This window comes from Podarcis pityusensis (assembly GCF_964106645.2).
Source record: "Podarcis pityusensis genome assembly, chromosome: 14".
NCBI lineage: Eukaryota > Metazoa > Chordata > Lepidosauria > Squamata > Lacertidae > Podarcis > Podarcis pityusensis.
The window spans coordinates 27,605,966-27,625,900 of record NC_138039.1 but is presented as its reverse complement, the minus strand read 5'-3'; the positions used below and the strand labels follow the sequence as shown (position 1 = coordinate 27,625,900).

General features: G+C 44.2%; 1 protein-coding gene across 1 annotated transcript in view; it reads right to left on the bottom strand.

Annotated features, from left to right (window-relative positions):
- The window catches only part of ITGA11 (integrin subunit alpha 11), a 98,299-nt gene that overhangs the window by 42,510 nt on the left and 35,854 nt on the right, over nucleotides 1-19,935 (bottom strand). The window contains exons 3-12 of the mRNA XM_080982097.1: nucleotides 17,480-17,589; nucleotides 16,051-16,142; nucleotides 14,519-14,633; nucleotides 12,605-12,732; nucleotides 11,393-11,541; nucleotides 8,982-9,126; nucleotides 7,234-7,399; nucleotides 6,459-6,529; nucleotides 3,124-3,268; nucleotides 1,549-1,697 (exon numbers count right to left, since the gene is read on the bottom strand). Of these exons, the coding sequence (XP_080838223.1) occupies nucleotides 1,549-1,697; nucleotides 3,124-3,268; nucleotides 6,459-6,529; nucleotides 7,234-7,399; nucleotides 8,982-9,126; nucleotides 11,393-11,541; nucleotides 12,605-12,732; nucleotides 14,519-14,633; nucleotides 16,051-16,142; nucleotides 17,480-17,589 (1,270 nt within the window). The remainder of the gene's footprint in view (nucleotides 1-1,548; nucleotides 1,698-3,123; nucleotides 3,269-6,458; nucleotides 6,530-7,233; nucleotides 7,400-8,981; nucleotides 9,127-11,392; nucleotides 11,542-12,604; nucleotides 12,733-14,518; nucleotides 14,634-16,050; nucleotides 16,143-17,479; nucleotides 17,590-19,935) is intronic.

Genomic DNA, 19,935 nt, shown 5'->3' with positions numbered 1-19,935 from the left:
CTTTTTTGCCCAAAGACTATGATGAGAATGATTAATTTATTTATGATGGGATCCAAGCTGATTTGCAGCAAGTAAAATGCAATCTTCAAGTCTAACAGTTTCTTGACTGACCTCCAGGATGGAACATCTTTACAGACAATATTGTGTCTATGCTGAGGTATCTAGAAGATATGACATTGCTGTCTAATTCCCAAGCGTCTGAAAAACTCAAAGTCACCCACTGAAACCAAGAGACGATAGGCCTTATACTAGCAAATTAAAGTATCTATGGACCTCATTTGTGAAGGAGAGGGGTGGGAAACCCCAGGCGTGGGGGTTGAATGTGGCCCCTCAGGACACTCTATCTGGCCTCTAGAACTCTCCCCAGGCCACACACCTGCTTCACTCCCCAAGCGGTTTTGCCTGGCTAGAGTGTGCCCCTAATCTCTGGCAATGCCTCTTACAGAGAGGGGAATGGCTAAGTGAGTGCTGAAACTAGCCTACTGTACAAGCACAAAATTTACATGTGTTGCTCCACCCACTTTTGCCTCTGGCCACACCCACCATTGGGACATGGCGCTCGGAAGGCTGCCCAGAATGGAATGTGGCCCTTGGGTTGAACATGATTCCTTGTTCCTGTTGCAGCAAATAGTGACGTCCACTGGCAACAATGGATTCCTTGAAGGAGAGGTCGTAAGGATGGCATTCACTACGCATGCTCCATCAGCCTCTTGAAGGAGTTAGTACAGAAGTATGACCACATATTTCTCTGCAGTCACAGGGGAATGAGGGTGGTTTTTTGCTTTAAAATGGTACTGGAGATTCTCCAGATGTTGGATTCTGTGTTCTGCTTATGGAAAATGGATAGCTCAGTTGGTTAGAGTATGGTACTGATAACACCAAGGTTGCAGGTTTGATCCCTGTATGGACAGCTGCATAGTCCTGCATTGCAGGGGGTTGGACTAGATGATTCTCAGGGTCCCCTCCAACTCTACAATGCTATGATTCTATGAATTGTTGCAGTGGATGCTCAGACTATTATGATTATTATGATTAAATTTATATACAGCCCTATACCTGGGGATCTCAGGGCGGTTCACAGAATAAAATCAAGATATAAAACCACAAAATACCACAAAAATACCTAATAAAAATAAGAACAGCAACCCAATACCCCCTCCAAAAAAACCCACATTTTAAAAGGGATAGGATGCAAATTGGATTAACCACAGGCCTGGTTAAAAAGCAATGTTTTTGCCTGGCACCTAAAGGCGCGTAATGAAGGTGCCAGGTGAACTTCCCTGGGGAGAGCATTGCACAGACAGGGAGCCACTGCAGAGAAGGCCTGCTACCCTCCAAACCTCTTGAGGAGGAGGGGGGGGCACGAAGGAGGGCCTCAGATGATTTCAGGGTCCGGGTAGGTTCATATGGAAAGAGGTGGTCCTTGAAGACTAGGGACGGACCTTTGAATATACCCATAGCGAAATGATCAGTCTCATACTGGACTAACTGCCTTGTTTAGATCTTCTGCAACCCCAAAGCAATGCCCCCCCCCTTTGCCCAATTTACCTGCTCTCCTTTCAGAGACTGGTGAATGGTCAGATTCCTGTTGGTGTGCATCGTGAAAATGATAACCTTCCCCGTGTGGTTGAAGCGGGGTGCTCCAGCGACGTAAATCCTGTCAAGTCTTGTCGACACCACTGAGGTGACGGTGTAACCTGCAGCGCACACAGACAGAAAGACAGGAAGGCAGACAGAAAACAAGGTAGCATGTTATGCAGAGGGAATCACAAGAACAGCCGTGCTGGATCAGCCTGCAAGTGGGACCCACTCAGAAGCACTGCTGCCTCCGACTGTGCAGTCTGAGCATAGTCCTCATGCCTAGCAGCCACAGACAGCCTCATCTTCCATGAATAGCTTTACCCTTCCACCCAGCTGCTAAAGATTTTCTATTTCATCTGGCCTTATAACCTGGTGGGTTTATTTTGTTTTAACCTGAATCATCCATTTTTATTCTGATGCACTGTTTACTGGCTTTTGGTAATAACTATGCCAGGGACGTGGGTGGTGCTGTGGGTTAAACCATAGAGCCTAGGACTTGCCGACCAGAAGGTCGGTGGTTCGAATCCCCGTGACGGGGTGAGCTCTCATTGCTCGGTCCCTGCTCCTGCCAACCTAGCAGTTCGAAAGCACATCAACGTGCAAGTAGATAAATAGGTACCTCTCAGGCAGGAAGGTAAACGGCGTTTCTGTGCGCTGCTCTGGTTCACCAGAAGCAGCTTAGTCATGCTGGCCACATGACCCGGAAGCTGTACGCCGGCTCCCTCGGCCAATAAAGCGAGATGAGAGCCGCAACCCCAGAGTCGGCCACGACTGGACCTAATGGTCAGGGGTCCCTTTACCTTTACCTTTTATGCCTGGGTAGCTCAGTTGGTTAGAGCATGATGCTGATAATGCCAGTTGCAGGTTCAATCCCCGCATGGGACAGCTGCATATTCCTGCATTTCAGGGTGGGGGGTGGACTAATTTTATGACATCTATGATAACTGACTACCATTTAATACATTTTTCATCTTATCATTTTTTGGTAATATTTTTTATATGTTATTTCACTGTGTTGTTGGTCATTTTAGGCACTGAGTACAGAAAAGCAGGATATAAATTCTTACAACAAACGGATAAATTGACAAAGAATCATGCAAGTCACACAAGCTTCATCTCCCTGGCACTGTTGCTCCAGATGCCAGCCACAGTCCAGAGACTGGTGCACTCTACACCATGGGTAGGCAAACTAAGGCCCGGGGGCCGGATACAGCCCAATCGCCTTCTAAATCTGGCCAGCAGATGGTCCGGGAATAAGTGTGTTTTTACATGAATAGAATGTGTCCTTTTATTTAAAATGCATCTCTGGGTTATTTGTGGGGCATAGGAATTTGTCATTCCCCCCCACAAAAAAAATATAGTCCTGCCCCCCACAAGGTCTGAGGGACAGTGGACCAGCCCTCTGCTGAAAAAGTTTGCTGACCCCTGCTCTACACCATGATCTGCTTACATTTTAGCCCTTCCCTAAGCAATTGCATAGTCTGAGGTCCAGAAGGGAGGAACTGCTTCCCTTGCCCAGCAATTGCTGGTGATTCCTCTTACCCAGATAGGCTCCGTGATTTTTCAGCTCCTCTGGGAACTCCTGGAGGTAGGATTCTCGGTGAGGCACGACTTTGCCGCTGCTGGTCTCCTTGAGGACTGCTCCGTTCCAGTCGTAGGCCCCCACAGCTCCAAGCAAAATCCCATCCTGGTCATGGGGGAAGACAAAGGAGCTATTGGCAATTTCTAAGGGCTCAACCACACTTTTGCTTGAGCTGTATTTTGATTATATTGTGTACTGATTAATCCCCCAGGGTCCAAGAGCTTTCTTTGTTTTTCCCTGGCTGTGACTTACAAAAATCCCATTTTACCCACTGATTTAAAGCTCACATGCCAAATTTCCCTCTGGAGTGTCTGATAAGATCTGATTTAATGGATAAAAATGGATTTTTGCAAGTGGCAGCCATGGAACAACGAGAAAAGCTCTCAAACCAGGGGAATTAATTGGTACACAGTATGGGTCAAGTACAAGTATGAATGAGCCCTAAGGTATTGGTACATGTATGCTTGAGGCATACACACACAGAGACAAGTTTGACATTTCTACATGCTAAAGATCTCACCTCCGGCTGTGACACAAGAAAGCACCAGCATTTCAGTGAAATTTTCTCCTAAAACTGTATACACATTTGTTGCAAAGCAATTCCTAATATAATGTATTTTTGTATGCTATTTCCACAAATATATGCCTCTCTGAGCACACTTTACCCTAGCATATGCATTTTTGCACACATTACTTGACTAAAGAACTGCATTGCAAAATTAAGAGAAGTGTGGTTTGATACGTCTAAATTACTGTAGATTCCGGCGTATTAGGTGATTGGGCGTATAAGACGACCCCCAACTTTTGCTGTTCAATTTTAGAGTTTCAGAGTTATAGAGTTTGAGCGCCGCCAGGGGCAGAGCACGCCCCCCTCCGCTGCCTCTGCCGTTGCAGCATCAGCAGCAGCCCGAGGCAAGGTGTTTGGCAGGCGGGTGAGCGCCGCGCTCGGAAGGACTTTCTGCGTCCCCTTCTGTGGGGAGGGAGGAGGAGCGATGGCAGAAGGGGTGCCTCGGCTCACCAGCTCCCTCTCCTCCTTCCCAACATGTATAAGATGACCCCCAACATTTGGGGTGATTTTAAAAAGTCGCCTTGTACGCCGGAACATAAGGTTTGTAGGGTTGCTTTTGGATATGAATCCAGTTACAGATGGGTAGCCGTGTTGGTCTGCCATAGTCGAAATAAAAAAATTCCTTCCTGTAGCACCTTAAAGACCAACTAAGTTAGTTCTTGGTATAAGCTTTCGTGTGCATGCACACTTCTTCAGATACACAGAGTATCTGAAGAAGTGTGCATGCACACGAAAGCTTATACCAAGAACTAACTTAGTTGGTCTTTAAGGTGCTACAGGAAGGAATTTTTTTATTTGGATATGAAGTGAATCAATTTGCACCCCTATCCATATCGCTATCCTCAAACTTTATTCATTTTCTACCTTTCTTCTATCTAGAGACTTAGAATTGCATACAGAATAGGGTGAGGAATTATGGTATAAAGTGTGTGTGCTGAATTTTCCTAACAGGCAATTCTGGGAGACTCTTTGTATGTGGTAGAGCTCATCTTCCTGAGCATGTTGGTGTGTGTTAGGCCTTTGCTGCAATAAAGAGCTTATCCACACTGGTTTGAGCTTTAAAGCTTTGTGTCTGAATGCCCCGAACTTCCCACATGAAAACCTGCTCTTTAAATTTCAATCAGAGCAAACATCGCTTCGGGTTTTCCATAATTGCCTTTTGCTCCAATTCAGCTTTAAAGAGCGGGTATTTGCGGGGAAAGCTCCAGATCAATAAAAAAGGGTGCTCAGACATGGAGCTTTGAACTGTGGACTTTGCCTGGAAAGAGCAGAGGAAAGATCAGTGTTGATAAGTCCTAAATTAGATGCTGAATCATTGATGGCCGGAATATTAGGCAATTGATGTGTAATTTTGGGAGCAGTTTGGCAGTTTCCTTCTTCTTGGCTCTCGCGTGTCCTGGTCTCTGTCCCTCAAAAGGAACAGCCACCCGCACAGCTTCCCTTGGCATTCGACCGCTGGCATCGCTTTTGGTATTGTTATTTAAAACCGTCCAGCACATTGGCTTATAATCTGCATTTTTGCTACAGCAAGAGAAGCTTCCAGTATTTAAAGGAGCTCTGGGAATGTGCAAGGAAGCCTCTGCCAAGTCAGCAAGTGAAATATTCTGAGACTTGCCAGTTCCTCCAGACTTGTCAATTTTGGCAGTGCAACTTTAGAAAAACACACACCAGGGAAAAAAATCCCCACCAGCATCAGCTCAGTCCTTGTGAAAAGAGCAAAATAAATCAATTTATAATCAAAGCTCCCCTTCTGGCCAAAAACTACCATAGGCTGAGAGTAAGGCTGTCACTGTTTCTTTCATTATGGCCAGAACTCCTGTGTCTTCAACAGCAGTAGGGTAGGCAGAGATTCAACTGGTGTGGCTTTGTCTAGCATGGAAATTGGGATACACCTACTGGCTGGGTTTTTTTTGCATGTCAAGCAGCTACATAGAAGGAACCAAGAGTTGTTCCCTGAGTCCTTGCAGAAGAGGAAGAGGCGCAACTCTCAGAAACTCTCAGTAACTTCCAGGCCTTCTTTGGAAGCATTTGGATCTGTGGGTGCACTCATACCATACATTTAGAGCACATTTAGGCTTCCCCCAAAGAATCCTGGGAACTGTAGTTTGTTTGCTCTGTGGTAGGTAAATTGCAGTTCCCAAGTGCTTTAAAAGTCTGGTGTGGGTTTATGCATATGCGTGAAAATCCAAATGGCAACTCCCTGCCCCTTGTAATTGGTTTTTCTATTAACTTCAACGTCCAACCATTTCTTGCCACTTCAAGTCTCTCATAACCTGCTGCTTCATAGGAGAGTCAGTCTTAGGAAGTCTTGTCCATGATGCCAAGAACAATCCAGCCCAGAGATGGCAAAAATATATACTAAAAATGGCTTCATCTAATTTTTCAGTCAACACATTCTCAGAAATAAATGGAGGAGCCATTCCTTGGGATCACTTTCCACGAGGAGCCAAATGAAAACATATCTGAACATTCCTGGCCCCTCGCTCAATGCTTTTGTTTCAAATTGCATCAGAAAATCAGCTTTTTTGGCCCACGGAGAAGCTGAGAATCTCAACGGCTTCCAGTTTTGGGTGCATAAATAATCCAGGTATCATCTGCTACCATACATGGGCCTTTAGATGCCCCCATCCATCACAACCGAAAAGCTCTCCACATGCCAAAGCCACATGCCAAAGCCACATGAATCATGGTGGGGAAATGACAAAAACAAGAGTGTTATTCACTCACTTCCACAATATGGGATGAAAATCCCGTCTGGGACATTTCGAGGCCAAAGGATATCTCATGCTTGTTGGTGCCTGCAGACAAAAGGGAAAGGCATTTCAGGAATTGTTAGACACCTTCCATGGGGAAAAAACAGTCAGATGCCAAACAGGGACAATGGGAAAGGAAAAATAATAATAATGAACTACCGCTTCTGAGCATAATTTTACAGCATTAAGTGCTTGGTACGGAATTTCTGCAGTTTGGGGAATTAGGGGTCTGGAATTGACAGAACAGGAAGTAGAACACTGGTGAACTCGCATGAATCAAATTTTAACCTATGCTTTCTGAAATCTGGAACCAACTTCCACATAACTTCACAGCTTCACCTCTCAAGACTGAGAGGTGATAGGACAGCCACCTTCAAATACTTGTCACATCAGGTGGAAGATGGAGCAGCTTCTTTTCTGCTGCTCCAGAGGGTAGGACTTGAACCAACAGAGTCAAATGACAAGAAAGGAAATTCTGACTAAACATCAGGAAGAGGCTAAATATTTCTGAGGCTAAATATTTCTGTCTCAAATTTAGTCCTCCACATTTCTGCAACAGTTAGAGGGTTTTATTATTATTTTTAAAGCCCTTATAAAAAATCATTGGTGTTTTAGTGAAACACATGTTTGCATGCAACTGTGCCCAATATGCACATTTCTGCAAAAGGACTGACTGGCGTGACCTGCCTTTCAAAAGTGTGACAGTTGAGATGGAGAAACTTGAGGCAGTAGCAAACTCTGCAGCTCACCTTCCAAGCTGAAAATCCTTTCCCCCAGAGCGTCCACGATATCTTTGAGAGCAGCTTCATCAGTGACATTAAAAAAATGTTTTTCATCTGGGTCACTCGCTATATATTTGATTTCTTTCAGGAAGGCTTCAGGGTTGATCCCTCTTCTGTTATAATAGCCAAGAACCTGTATTAGAAAGAAAAAAGATGTGCCTCATATTTTTTTTCCTACAGAATGAAAGGCATTTGTCAAGAACATTCCAGCGCGAGGTTAAGGGCTCATCCAGATTTCCGCTTGTCTCACTGCTTTCCCTTAGAGAAACTCACTCTTTACCAATGAATTAGAACAAATGCCAGTCGGCTTTTCCAGCACTAAAGAGCTGAATCTGCCCACCTCAAGTCTACTGGGAGTGGCTCCTATAGGAAGAAAACCTTTCCAAGTCTGCTATCCCTAATGCTTTAAAACTACAAATGCTAGGGATCAAAACTGGGGGCTTTCAGGTTAAGTACGGACCTCCAGAACGAATTAAATACTTAACCTGAGGTACCACTGTATAAGACAAGGGTTTTTTCTTCAAAAAGTACAGTGGTACCTCGGGTTAAGTACTTAATTCGTTCTGGAGGTCCGTACTTAACCTGAAACTGTTCTTAACCTGAAGCACCACTTTAGCTAATGGGGCCTCCTGCTGCTGCCGCGCCGCTGGAGCATGATTTCTGTTCTCATCCTGAAGCAAAGTTCTTAACCTGAAGCACTATTTCTGGGTTAGCAGAGTCTGTAACCTGAAGCATATGTAACCTGAAGCGTATGTAACCCGAGGTACCACTGTACAAGGAAAAGTATGGTACTTCTATGTCTGGGGAAAAAATGCTAAGCCATGGTTTGTTTAGCCTAAGTGAGGTTTCTTTGAAAGCCTGAACCCAGCCTCAACCATGGTTTGTTTTCTTTCAAGACCATGATGTTGCTGGATTACAAAAGTGTGGCTTGTTTTAACGATGGTTTGGCATTACCTCTGAACCAGACACCCTTGCTTAGCTAGGGTTTGTTTGGCCAGTTTGCCCTGGATGCTCGCCAAGCTGCAGAGGGTTTAGGCAAAGAGAGACTGTAAGCAAGCCAAACTTTGGAGGGGGAAAAGCATGGCTTGTTTGCTTTTCTGTGCAGTGACTCATGGTTTGTTGAGCAACCATAGCTTAGCTTTATGTGCAAAAGCAACCATTGCCTCCCTGCCCTTTATAAGACAGTGGTACCTCGGGTTAAGTACTTAGTTCGTTCTGGAGGACTGTTCTTAACCTGAAACTGTTCTTAACCTGAAGCACCACTTTAGCTAATGGGGCCTCCTGCTGCTGCCGCGCCGCTGGAGCACGATTTCTGTTCTCATCCTGAAGCAAAGTTCTTAACCTGAGGTACTATTTCTGGGTTAGCGGAGTCTGTAACCTGAAGCATATGTAACCTGAAGCATATGTAACCCGAGGTACCACTGTAATAACAACCCCCCCATGTGTAATTAATGAAAGGGAAAACTGAGATGGAACTGCTAGATATGCATTGAGCATAACACATAGTTTGGCTCCCAGAGTGCACCTTTCAACACACTCCAGAAAGCTCTGCAAGATCCAGGGTTTCTCTGACAGTCAGGTAAATGTTAATTGCGATCCTCAAAAGCAGAATGTCTGAAAACCAGCACTGATGGTTTCACCAGTGGAGAGCCCAATCCTGACTCTACATTCACTCTGGCACAATTTTGGCCAAAGCTCCCAGTAGGGAGACTCACCGCAACAGCGTATCTGGTGACATTATCTTTCTCGCTGCCTTCAATCACCTTCTCGAGGTCGGGGCTGTCGTGTGATTCTCCGTCTGTGATGACAATCATCACTTTCTTGGCGCCCTTGCGGCCGCCTTTCTGAAACGCCTCTGTGCTGAAATTCAAGAGATTATGGGGAGTTAACATTTCAGTTCTGCGGAAGTTTCCTTTGCAGATGAAGTGTGAATATCACATGTTCACAATGGCTGGTCTTGTTTCTGTGGAGATTTTTTAAAGAGCTGAAGAAGCATCTTGGGGAGAAACATGGCAACTGAGAGACAAAAGTGAGAAAGAGATTGTCTAAAATCTATAAGGAACCGTTTCTATTAGGTTGAATTGAATGTTTCAGAACTGAAGCATGCCAAAGTTGCCTTATATCTAGGGATGGGGGAGAATTCTGATTTGTTATATTTATTTATTTCATTGCATTTATATCCCCACCTTTTCCTGCAAGGAGCTCAAGATGGCATATGTAGTTCTACTCGTATAACCCTCACAACAACCCTGCGAGATAGGTTGGATTGAGAGGCTATCACCAGCCCCCAAGGTCACACCCAGTGAGTTTCATGGTAGAGTGGGGATTTGAACCCTGGCCTCCCAGGTCTTAGTCCAGCACTCTAGCCGTTATACCACACTGCAGTTCTCCAGTCAGGTGCTGTGTACTAAAGTGCATATACTCGGGTAAAGTGAGCACACCAAGTGAAGGCAACATACAACTATTCATTGCGTAAGGAAAAGGGAAAGGGAAAGGGACCCCTGACCATTAGGTCCAGTTGTGGCTGACTCTGGGGTTGCGGTGCTCATATTGCTATTATGGCCAAGGGAGCCAGTGTACAGCTTCTGGGTCATGTGGCCAGCATGACTAAGCCGCTTCTGGTGAACCAGAGCAGCGCACGGAAACACCGTTTACCTTCCCGCCAGAGTGGTACCTATTTATCTACTTGCACTTTGACGTGCTTTCGAACTGCTAGGTTGGCAGGAGCAGGGACTGAGCAACGGCAGCTCACCCCGTCGCAGGGATTCGAACCACCGACCTTCCAATAGGTAAGCCCTAGGCTCTGTAGTTTAACCCACAGCACCACCCTACATAAGGGAAAATTGCTCTGCAAATAATGTGTATATTGGGAGAAATGTGTACTAAAATGCAGAGAAATTTTCATGAAGACTTAAGAAAAAAATCACAAACTGATTTGCAAGTGTAGAGAACTGAAGAATGAAAAAATGAGAATCTGAATTTGAAATATCCATGCAGTCTTACATGCCAGCTCACTTTCATTCAGGCAAGGGATTTACTGAGATCAGAATGTCCCATTACTTGTATAGAGCCATTCACTTTGTTTACCTGATGCTGCTGAAAAGTAATTGTGTATGATATGACAAAGAAGATGCATTTAGTTATGTTATTTTAAAGCTATCCGAACTAGAGTCTTTTTACAATGGAGTAACCTCATGAATAGGGACGCGGGTGGCGCTGTGGGTTAAACCATAGAGCCTAGGACTTGCCGATCAGAAGGTCGGCGGTTCGAATCCCCGCGACGGGGTGAGCTCCCGTTGCTTGGTCCCAGCTCCTGCCAACCTAGCAGTTTGAAAGCACGTCAAAGTTTAAGTAGATAAACAGGTACCACTCTGGCAGGAAGGTAAACGGCATTTCCGTGTGCTGCAAGCGGCTTAGTCATGCTGGCCACATGACCCGGAAGCTGTACGCCGGCTCCCTCGGCCAATAAAGCGAGATGAGCGCCGCAACCCCAGAGTCCGCCACGATTGGACCTAATGGTCAGGGGTCCCTTTACCTTTAACCTCATGAATACAAAAAGATACCAGCCATGCACAAGAATGTCCTTTGGGAGTCATTGAAGGGGAAAAATAGGTATATAGAAAGGAGACTTCCTGGATGCCAAGATCCAGGTTTGGAGCAAGTACTCTTCGGTGAGAGAACCCCAGCAGAGATTTAAAATCACAAAATATGCAGAAAAGTAAAGAGTGGAAATATAGGTTGTTAGATCTTTAAAATATGCCCTTGTGAGTTCCAGAACTTTCCTCTTCCCCTAGCATAAAGAAGTACCACATATTTGGCAAGTTACACATGGTTTACTTACAAATCCTCTAAAGGTCAGATTCATGTGCATTCAGAAAAAGTTGCGCAGGCAGTAAAACTTGGCTTAGTTACAGTGGTGAAAGTTCACAGTGGGGAAAGTCCAGGAACTCAAGAGAGGTTGAGTTCATCAAGGTAAAAATAAGCTTGATTACCTTGCTCCCACAGTGATGGAGAGTGTCTTGGCTAAGTCTGGCAGGGCAGCTTACTTTATGGTATTAACCCCTTCATGCACTAATTAGACTTAAGCATGTTGGTTATATGAAGCTGGTTGTCCCACATTGCTCACCGAGCGAATTCTATCCCGAAGGCCGTCCGGGTCTCTGTGCCCCCTCTCTGCTCAATGTGCCTGGCAGCTTCCACCACATCCTTCACAGACCTGTAGTCATTCAAATGAAACTCATGCACGGCATCTTCTCCATACTGGACGACTCCAACCTGGAATGAGGGAAAAGAAGAAGGAGCAGATGGTTTGTGGATCCTTTAAGGCAAAGGTAACCAATGTGAGGCCCTCTGGGTGTTGCTGGACTACAATACCCATCACCTTTGACCAATAGTCATGCTGGCTCAGTCTAAAGCCCAACAATATCTGTTTACACCGGCTTTAATATATTTTGATACGACATTAATACAATACATATTTAGTAAAATGAAGTGCTTAATAGCACAGATTGCTATGTGAATAACGCACAACACTTTAACAACAAGCTGCAATTTCTGAACAAACCTGCCATGATTTATTTTAACTGGCAGTCTTATACTGTACACACAATTCCTGCATTTAGCTCTTATTCCCGCATTGCAGGGAGCTGGACCATACAATCCTTCCAACTCTACAGTCCTATGATTCTACATCTGATATGTTGCACATATTACGCCTGTGATAAAAACATAAGAAGAACCTGCTGGACCAGTTCAGTGGCCCGTGTAGTTCAGCATCCTGTTCTCACAGAGGCCAACCAGATGACTGTGGGAAACTGGCAAGCAGGATTCAAACATAAGAGCACCCTCCTCTCCTGCCGTTTCCAGCAACTGGTATTCAGAAGCATAGCCATCCTGGCTTGTAGCCATCAATAGCTTTCTCCTCCATGAATTTGTCCAATCCTCTTTTGAAGCCACCCAAGTTGGTGGCCATCACTGCCTCCTGTGGGAGGGAGTTCCATAGTTTAACTATGTGTTGTAGGGGGCTGGACTAGATGACTGTTGGGGTTCCCTTCCAACACCACGATTCTATGATTCATCCCAAAGGTTTGACTTTTGCGAAGTCTTTTGTCAGAGGTCAGACCCCTGCCTGCTCCCCTGGCCCAACGCAGCCCAATGCATTTGCTTCGTCCTGGGTAGCGTCTCTTTCAAATGCAAACAATATTTGACTGATTCTTGAAGAAAAGCACGGTGCGTTGGCAAGGGTGAAGGTTCCTAGCACGCCAGCTTGGAAAAAGCTATAAAACAAAAGATGAGGATGTGCTGATATGAGAGAAATTCCTCACATGTGTTTTCTCACCTGTATTTGGCCTGGTCCAATGTAAAATTTCTCCAAGATGCTGATCAGGAAATTCTGTACTTCCACCCAGGGGTAGATGCTGTTGGAACCGTCCAGGACGATAATTATATCCATGTATGTCTGGCATCCTGCGATAGAACAGGCAGGAGATCATTAAGAGATCTTGGCTACTTTCAGGAAGCGGATAAAGGCTTGCCAATATATATATATATATTCTTTGTCTCCTTTGGAGCAAGAAAGTCCTGAATCTTAGGCCAATCTTTCTCCTTTCCTGTTCTGAAATCTTATCTCCTGGGTTCTGCTGTGTTTCTTCTTTATTGAGGTTCCCTAAGGGTATATATATATCTATATTACATGTTTAATTGGTTTTAAAGTCTTCAAGAAACTCTGGGAACTGCAGTTCTGCATGGAGGCGAAGGATAAAAAAGTCTCAGCACCTCAGCAATGTACAGTCTGCAGGATTATTAGGAGGGAGCTGCAGAAATTATAGTGGTGCTTATTTATTTGTTTCATAAAAGTTATACACTGCTTGATTCTTTTTTTAAAAAAAATTTAAAACCTTTAAAGCAGTATACAAAAAAGAGAAAAATATCAACAAGAAAAAATAACAACAATAAATTAAGACTTCTGAAAAGTTAAAATAACAGCCGCCTAACTACAGATTAAAACTCGCACCAACCTTCTTAACATCCGGGTAAAGGTAATGGTAAAGGTAAAGGGACCCCTGACCATTAGGTCCAGTTGTGGCCGACTCTGGGGTTGCGGAGCTCATCTCACTTTATTGGCTGAGGGAGCCGGCGTACAGGTCATGTGGCCAGCATGACTAAGCCGCTTCTGGTGAACCAAAGCAGCGCACGGAAACGCTGTTTACTTTCCCGCCAGAGCGGTACCTATTTATCTACTTGCACTTTGACGTGCTTTCGAACTGCTAGGTTGGCAGGAGCAGGGACTGAGCAACGGGAGCTCACCCTGTCACGGGGATTTGAACTGCTGACCTTCTGATAGGCAAGTCCTAGGCTCTGTGGTTTAACCCACAGTGCCACCCGTGTCCCATCCGGGTAGGCTTGTCTAAACAAAAATGTTTTTAGCAGGCACCGAAAAGAGTCTAGTGAAGGCACTTGCCTGATATCAATAGGCAGGGAGTTCCAAAGTGTAGTTGTTGCCACGCTAAAAGACCAAGTTCTTACAAATGTAGAACAGGGGTGATCTGGGACCTGTAATGGTGCCAGTTTTGACAATCAAAGCAGTTAAGTGGGCATATATGGGGCAAGGTGTTCTCACAGGTAAACCGGTCTCAGATTGTTAACGGCTTTATATAGAAACAGCTATTGTTACAGTAAGGCTGTGTGCCCCTCTGGCCTGGCATAGGAACACCTGGATTCCACCAGTTTCTGGAAGGGGCAACATCACATACAACTCACCAGGGCATTGGGGTTGGGCCTCTGCAATATACTTGATCCCATAAAGGGGCCGTAGGGGGAGCATTGCTTGAGAAGCAGTAAAAGAAGGTTGAAGCTACAGCAACTTTCTCCTAACTTATAGCATACTGAGAAGTGGACCCAACACCCATAGACTTCTGTAGGAACTTTTCTTTTTATAAAAAAAACTACATTGTTTGCATTTTGCACCCTGTAACGTAAAGTCATAGATATCCAAAACATGTCCTTTTCTCTTTCTTTTGGGTCTGGAAGGAAAAGGTGTCTTTGCTTCGCTGCTGCAATTTTTACTGTTGCCGGCCCACATAATTCGCTTTGCTGTCCTGCTTCTATTCAAGCAGAGTTTCCTAGGCCCCCTCCCTCAAAGTGGTGCTGAACGCATTAGAGACCAAAAACCCCTCGTCTGGCAAAGTGAGAGAGTGAGAGAGAGGGGAGGGAGGGAGGGAGAAAGGTCTATATAACAGGCACATTCTCATACTCTGGAGCGCTGGAGCCACAGTCTTGGAGAATCTGAAGTTGGAGTTCACCCTGGAGCACATTCCTGTGGTGTAGTAAGAACTTCCGCACTCATGAGACCAGAGAGGGCTGCAAGCCTGTGTGAAGGAGGGAACAAAACAGGGAGGAAGGTTTTAGAACTGCTACTGTCGGTTGTTGCTGGGATAAATTCTTCAGGACACGGGACATGCCAGGAGTCTCTTTTAGATGTTTTAGCCAGGCCCAGAAGGCTAAAAAAGGGAGTCAAAGTAATACAGGCTAGAATTCTTGTGAAGTTTAAACCTCTCCTTCCAGCACAGTGCCTAGATTGGGATGGTCTTCTCAGTAGAGATGGATGGATCTGCCAATTTTGCTTTCTCTGGATGTGTGTGTGTGTGTGTGTGTGTGTGTGTATTCCAATCTACATTCACATCAGTTGGGGATTTTCTTTTGTTAAAATCCTCCCAAAAAGTCACCTGCATTTTAGTGCAAACTTCTCCTAATATGCACACATTTTGCCAAGTGATTTCCCCTAATATAATACATTTTCTGTACAGTGGTACCTCAGGTTAAGTACTTAATTCGTTCCGGAGGTCTGTTCTTAACCTGAAACTGTTCTTAACCTGAAGCACCACTTTAGCTAATGGGGTCTCCTGCTGCCCCCGTGCCACCGGAGCACGCTTTCTGTTCTCATCCTGAAGCAAAGTTCTTAACCTGAAGCACTATTTCTGGGTTAGCGGAGTCTGTAACCTGAAGCGTATGTAACCTGAAGCGTATGTAACCTGAGGTACCACTGTATGTCTAACGGATGACAAACAGTACCCTAGGATATGCATTTGGGCACACTTTACTTGGCTGGAGAACTGCATTGCAAAATCCAAAGAAGCATGAATTTTTGAAGGGCTGCTAATGTTTCAGTTTACATATATTCCAGAAAGTGTGAATTAGGTAAACTTGCCTTTAAATGCAAACTGAATTGGATTTCTTCCTCATTCCTATTCCCCCAGTCATTGGACTGATTTTGTGAAGAGTGGAAAGAGGAGGACTGGGGGCGGGCGGGCTCTGTGTGTCTGTACAAGAATGTGTGCTGCCTGAACCCATCATAGGCAAATGGCCCCCATAAGGTTCCCGAAGACTGAACGCAACCCTCAAACCCAAAATAAAATAAAATAAAGGGACTAGTCACTTCTGCTGTAGATCATTGGCTTGAGCGCAGCACCCCATGGAATTCAACTGGACTTAACTGTCCAGGGGTGAGTCAGGTATCATATAAAGATAGGGCACACACAAATTTAAAGGGGTGTGTGTGTCACGTTGCCATCACCATGTTAACTTCCACTCTAAATGTGTTATTTTAAGAGAAGGTGGAAGGTGGAAAGAGGATGAGAAAGATGGAACTATGTTGCTTTTTATTTTTATTTTAAACTTGGTCCTGTGTTGCAGGTTGGGGTTAAAAATGAGTCTTAGGCTTGTCACGACAGAAGACGGCAACAACTCAGAGAGCATCTGTAAGCCTACATGCAAATCATTCCTTACCAAAAAGCTGTTGTCTTTGGGGTTTGTGGTCAAGCTGAGACCCAGACGCATATTATCCTTGCGCTCCGACACATTGGAAAGAGTTACTCTTCCTTGAGAAAAGAATGCCAGAGTTAGGCATGTAGTGGAAAGGAGGAACAGCTGTAGAACAGGGAGCTTCAGAAAGTGTTTGTGCAAACTCTTTGCATTTCCCTCTAATGCTTGGTTTTTCAGGAAGAGGGGGAGCAATCAGACCACGTATAAAACTGAAAACAATGTGCACTTACAGGAAGGGCCATAGCTCAGTGGCAGGGCATTTGCTTTGCATGCAGAAGGTACCAGGTTCAAATCCTGACATCTTCAGGTAGGACTGTGAAAGGTTTCTTGCCTGAAACCTTGGATAATGGCTGCCAGTTAGTGTAAACAATACTGAGCTAGATTGATCAATAGTCTGACTCGGTCGAAGGCAGCTCCCTTCACTTACTCTCCCCATTTGAACTTGAGAACTTGGTTAACTGGTAGCATCAGTCTAAAACAGCATCAGTCTGAAACTGAAAAGGAACATTCAGAGCTGGTTGCCACCATGCTGTTAGGTCACCTACATGCTTAACCAGCATGCTTAACTCTAATTAATGCATGAAGGGGTTAAGACAATAGAGTAAGCTGCCCTGCCACGCTTAGCTAGGTCACTTCCCCTCCTCTTAGGAGGAAGGGTTGCCAAGCTCTCTGTTCTCTCATATTCCTCCATGTGAACTCTGCCAGTAAGGAGGTCTAAGCTGGATGCTCCAGGCTTAGACTGTGGGACTAAAGCAAGCCATCTTTCTGTTTCTATGCAAATTATTTAGAAACATTTACCATTTTTGGAACCTAAGTTATACTGCCTGTGTTTTGTTGCTGCTGTATGGAAAAGCACATGAATCTGACATTTGAAGAGTTTATAAGTAAACAATTTTAAGCTTATCAAACATGTGGTCTCTTTCTATGCTAAAGGAAGTGTGGAATTTTAGGTACAACTTAGAAGGGGGTATTTTAAAGGTCTAACAGCCTATGTTTCTACACTTTGCAGAATGTTTTGTTATTTTAATTCTCTCCTAGGGCTCTCTCACCAAACAATACTTGCCCCGAGCCTGGATAGAGGCATCCCAGGAATTATCCTTCTTATTATTTTACCATATCTATTTTTCATTTTAATCATGTTAACCAACAAGATTGGCATTTCATGGAGGCCTGCTGGTTTCACTTCCCACTGAAAAATGTTCCAGGGCTATAAGGGTAGAGTTTAAAGACAAAATAGAGCTGATCTAGTGGCAATCTTTTTTACCTATGCACAACTCAGAGAAGTCATTGGTAGCTATGGATGTGAAGACACGTGTGCATTTGAGTGACCCTTAGCAGTGGAGCACATACAGAAAAGATGCTCAAGGTGGTAAATTTTATCCCATGGGTTTACCTAGATTGAGCTTGGAACAGGTGCTGTTGGTTTCACCATTCACCGAACACTTGTAGACATCTCCAGTCTTCTGTTGCCCACTGGTCTCATAAGGGGCTCCAACCACCAGCCTGGAGGGAAACAAAAATTTGAGGGGGGGGGGTAGGAGGAGATCTTTTATTGGCCATTTCTGAACATCACACATTTGATCACAAACACTGAAAAGCCTTATCACTGAATGGTCTAACAAAATATAGAATATAGCTACCTTATTGAAATATACAATAATTTATAGAGATCAACTATAAAAAATGTATAGAATGGTGGAGTATTTTTCTGACGTTTTGGAATGTCAAACACCAAGACAATCTACAACCATATAATTGTAACTAATAAAAAGAAGCAGCATTGCATTATTGTATTGTCTTTGTTGGTCCTTCATGGTCAGTTGTAGCTTACATTATTTAAAAATATGTTATAATAATAATAATAAAAATCAAACAAGCATAGAAATCCTCCAAGTGTATGCATAGGAATTGATTACAATTACACCATTTCCTTGCAGTCTGCTCCAACCCCCAAAACATTATAGCATTCATTCATTCAGCCTTCACATTGGCATAATTTTGAAAATAAAATCATAAAAGGGAGGGGGGAACCATCCATAAAACATTGGCAATCCAGATACATTAAGCACATGAAAGTATTGCACCAAATAGCAATGCATTGTAGCCAACTCAAGGAAAATCCATTGAAATCAATGGGCCTAATTTAGACAGCTGAGATTCCTGCATTGCAGGGGGGTTGGACTAGATAACACTTATCTAGGGTCCCTTCCAACTCTGCAATTCTCTAATTGTAGTCGTGTCCATTGATTCCAATGGACATTCTCTTATTGGAACTAGCATTGGATATAACCAGGAGTGGCTAACTTGCAGGCCACAGGCCACATTAGTCCCCACCCTCAAAAAAGGGTTTAAATTTTAAACCAAGGTGAACTGAAAATACGTTGTCGGGGTTTGGTAGAGGACAGATAATAAATATCTCAAGTGTGCTGTGTATGCATCTCTGGATAGGGCCCATGCATTAAGCCAATGCTGGGAACCTGTGGCAATCCAGCTGTTGACAGACTACAATGCCCATCATCACTATTGGCCTTGCTGGCTTGGGTTGATGAGAGTCAAGAGTCCAAGTTCATCTGAAGGACTACAGGTTCCCCATCCTTGCACTGAACCTTCCGTCCAGTTCCCCTTAAGAAACCAACAGCCTCCCCAAACCTTCCAATATTTGGACACTGTCTATTGCCTTGCTAGACCACATCATGCTGTAGTGTAGAGGATGCTTGCAGTCACTTTTGGATGAGAGAAGAGAGGAGATTCATTCCCTGCCCCCAACCACATTTAATATTTAAGGACAGAGTTCATTCAACTCCAGCAGAACCCCACAACAGCCGGGAATCATAAAGAAATCTAAACAACGACTAATTCCTGTTTGGAATGGAGATCTTTTTCAAATCACCCGGATCGAAATCTGGCAGGAGTCGAGAGTCTGGGGACTAAATATATCAGCTGATTAAAAAGAGTTTCAGTGCAGAGCAGGAAGCAACATCAGTCAGTGTAATTTCTGGGAAACAAGAGTTGGTCTTTATATATTACATGGTGGATTAGATGGAAGGTCCCCCTTATCTTTGATGGGGGATCTGAACCAGGGCTTGGAATCCAGTCAAGCATTTCCTCCCCACCCAGAAGAACATGAGGTACCACCCATTGGTACCCTGTCAGGGTTGGGTAGACTTGTACAAGCTGGGCAGGCCTTGTTTGGCTGAATGCTTCCCATGGAGTGTGCTGCCTTCTGTTGCTCATGACCTGCTTTTGATGCTGCTAGAGAGCATCATTGTATGCTACTGGAGAGCACTGGCCCAAGGCTGGTCCCCTGGCAGAGACAGGAGAGGAGCAAGCAAGGCTCATTGCTTTTTCTACTATTTTTCTAATATAGGGGGCACACAGCTTTTTCTAATATGCTATATGTTCATATGATTTCTTGTCTTTTCTATAATGTGTGTGTGTATATATATATATGTGTGTGTGTGTGTGTTCTTTAGTGTGAGACCTGTTAGGTGAAAGGCGACTAATAATTTCCATAAATAAATAAGACATTTTGCTGCCTGGGACAAAGGACAAGATATGGAACAAGTTTGTTTCCTGCTGCTCCTGAGGGCAGGACCCAAATCAGTGGATTCAAATGACAAGAAAAGATATTCTGACATAATAATAATAATAATAATAATAATAATAATAATAATGTATTATTTATACCCCGCCCATCTGGTTAGGTTTCCCAATCCACTCTGGGAGGCTCCCAACAGAATATTTAAAACACAATAAAACATCAAACATTAAAAGTTTCCCTAAACAGGGCTGTCTTCAGATGTCTTCTAAAAGTCAGTTGTTTATTTCCTTGACATCTGATGGGAGGGC